The sequence below is a fragment of the Pecten maximus genome, chromosome 18 (assembly GCF_902652985.1).
Source record: "Pecten maximus chromosome 18, xPecMax1.1, whole genome shotgun sequence".
NCBI lineage: Eukaryota > Metazoa > Mollusca > Bivalvia > Pectinida > Pectinidae > Pecten > Pecten maximus.
This window is the reverse complement of record NC_047032.1, coordinates 138,809-140,968: the sequence shown is the minus strand read 5'-3', so window position 1 is coordinate 140,968 and position 2,160 is coordinate 138,809. Positions and strand designations below refer to the sequence as shown.

At 47.2% G+C, this 2,160-nt stretch overlaps 1 protein-coding gene across 1 annotated transcript; it reads right to left on the bottom strand.

The window, feature by feature from the left end:
- Positions 1-234: 234 nt before the first annotated feature.
- LOC117316923 lies at positions 235-1,274 on the bottom strand. The gene is made up of 2 exons (XM_033871699.1): positions 626-1,274; positions 235-485 (listed from the first exon to the last, which is right to left on the bottom strand). Exons 1-2 carry the CDS (start codon positions 1,272-1,274, stop codon positions 235-237), a joined length of 900 nt encoding a protein of 299 aa, XP_033727590.1.
- Positions 1,275-2,160: the final 886 nt, after the last annotated feature.

Below are 2,160 nucleotides of genomic sequence, written 5' to 3'. Positions count from 1 at the left end.
GAGTGTTTATGTCCGGGTAAGTCTACCACGCGCGCGGTCATTTGTTGGAGCTCCATATGGTCACAGGGGCCTGGGTCCTCTTCCGTGGTTCCCTCCCCCAGGTCAGAGGGGGTGCCAGCAACACAGGATTTTACATGAAAGTAAATAACAAATAATCTATTAGTTGTATAATTATGACTTAAAACATTCTCTCACATGATGAATATCCTACACTACAGGAAGTGAAAATTGTGATTAGGTGAGGTCATGGGCCCCAGACCTCATCCATTCGGGCGGACGCCTCCGAAGTCCCCCGGCCCGAGGGGCTGGGCATCCCCCTGAACTCACTTCCGGTTCGTCCGGATCCAACTCTAAAGGATTATCTGTCCCCAATTCCCTCAGTTCAGTGGGCGACAACCCACCTGGGTCCCTCCCTGGAGGTTCCCAAGGTGGGGCCTCGTCCGTCAGACAGAGGGGGTCAAAGAAACCCACATTACCATTCCCCCCTTCATCAGGTTATACTTACAGATGACAAAGTTTACATCAGAAAGTTTTTTTTTGATGAGGAAAGGTCCCTGCCAATAATTAATCAATTTAGGGCTTAATCCCCTTTTTCCCCGCGGGGTATGAAGCCAGACTTTCTCACGCTCTTCGAATGCAGCCCCATGGACCTTTGTATCATAATTTAATTTTTGTCTACGCTGTTGTTTTTGGACATGGGCTCTCACAATGTCAAAGTCCTGACTACTATTGGTCTGTAATTTTTCCACAAAAATGTTTTGAGGGGCGGGAGTACTAGGTGGAGATTCAACCATCAGAGTTAGCGGGATGTTTATTTCCCTCCCCAGCATGTTTTGAGTGCATGTAGTTTCCTGCACACTAGAACGATAGGCCATAGTAACTAAGGGTAACCTTAGCTCCCAATCTGTTTGGTCTGTAGCAACATAGGCACGCAACACCCCTATCAGCGTCCGATTGAATCTTTCCACTGGGGTGATAGGGAGAGGTTCTGGTTTTTCACATCCCCAGCACCCTACATATTTCCTGGAATAGTTTGGATTCAAAGTTCGGACCCTGATCAGAATGCAACACTCTGGGCACACCAAATCTACTGAAAAACTTGCTAATAAGTACTTCAGCAACCGTCCTAGCTTCCTGATTAGGCAGGGGGTAGGCCTCTTCCATTTAGAATAGTAATCCCCTGCTACCAAGATATATCGGTTGTCCCGTTCTGTAAGGGGGAAGGGGCCTAGCAAATCTATCCCCACCCTCTCCATGGGTTCATATGCCCCCATGTTTACTAGCGGAGCCCTACGTGTCTGAACAGGATTTTTCCCCGCCCCACAAACCCGACAGGACCGGACCAAGCGAGAGACATCCCGACGCATTCCGTTCCAATAAATATTTTGTAATAATTGATTCAAGGTTTCTTTTTGTTCCAAAATGCCCACCAGTCGGCGCGTCATGCGCGTTTTGTAGGACTTCAGACTGCGATATTACCAAAAGTGAAGACGACTCCTGGGTCCGGGTATTATACAATTTCCGGTCTTTGAGCTCTAACTGTCCCATGTACAGTTTAACCGGAGAACTCAGACTCTCCAGTCTGACGCCCCCAGGTTTCCCTGTACCCTCTTGCTTTAATTCAATCACTTTTCTTAATGTGGGGTCTTCGCTCTGAGCTTGTTTGACCTCTGTCCGTGTCCAGTGACCCTCAAAAACAAGGCTACTACATGCACCTGGCCTTCTACTCAAGGCATCCGCATTGGTGTGTTTGTTACCACTTCTATGTTCAATTTTGTACTGGAATGTCTCGAGATACTCTATCCACCGGGCTACCTGTCCCTCTGGCTGTTTAAATGAGGCCTACCATTTTAAAGAGGCATGGTCAGTTCTGATGGTAAATTCCCGCCCATAAAGGTAGTGCCGAAAGTGTTTAACTGCCTTGATAACTGCGAGCAATTCCTTACGGGTTGTACTATATTTACTCTCAGCCGGGGCATGAGTGGTACTGAAATATGCCAAAACTTTTTCTTTACCATTTTGAATTTGGGATAAAACTGCCCCACAGCTATGCTCACTGGCATCAGTGTCTAAAATAAAAGGCTGATCAAAATTTGGGTACGCCAACACTGCCGACTCATGTAGAGCCCTTTTAGCTTTTCAAAGGACTCCTGACACTCA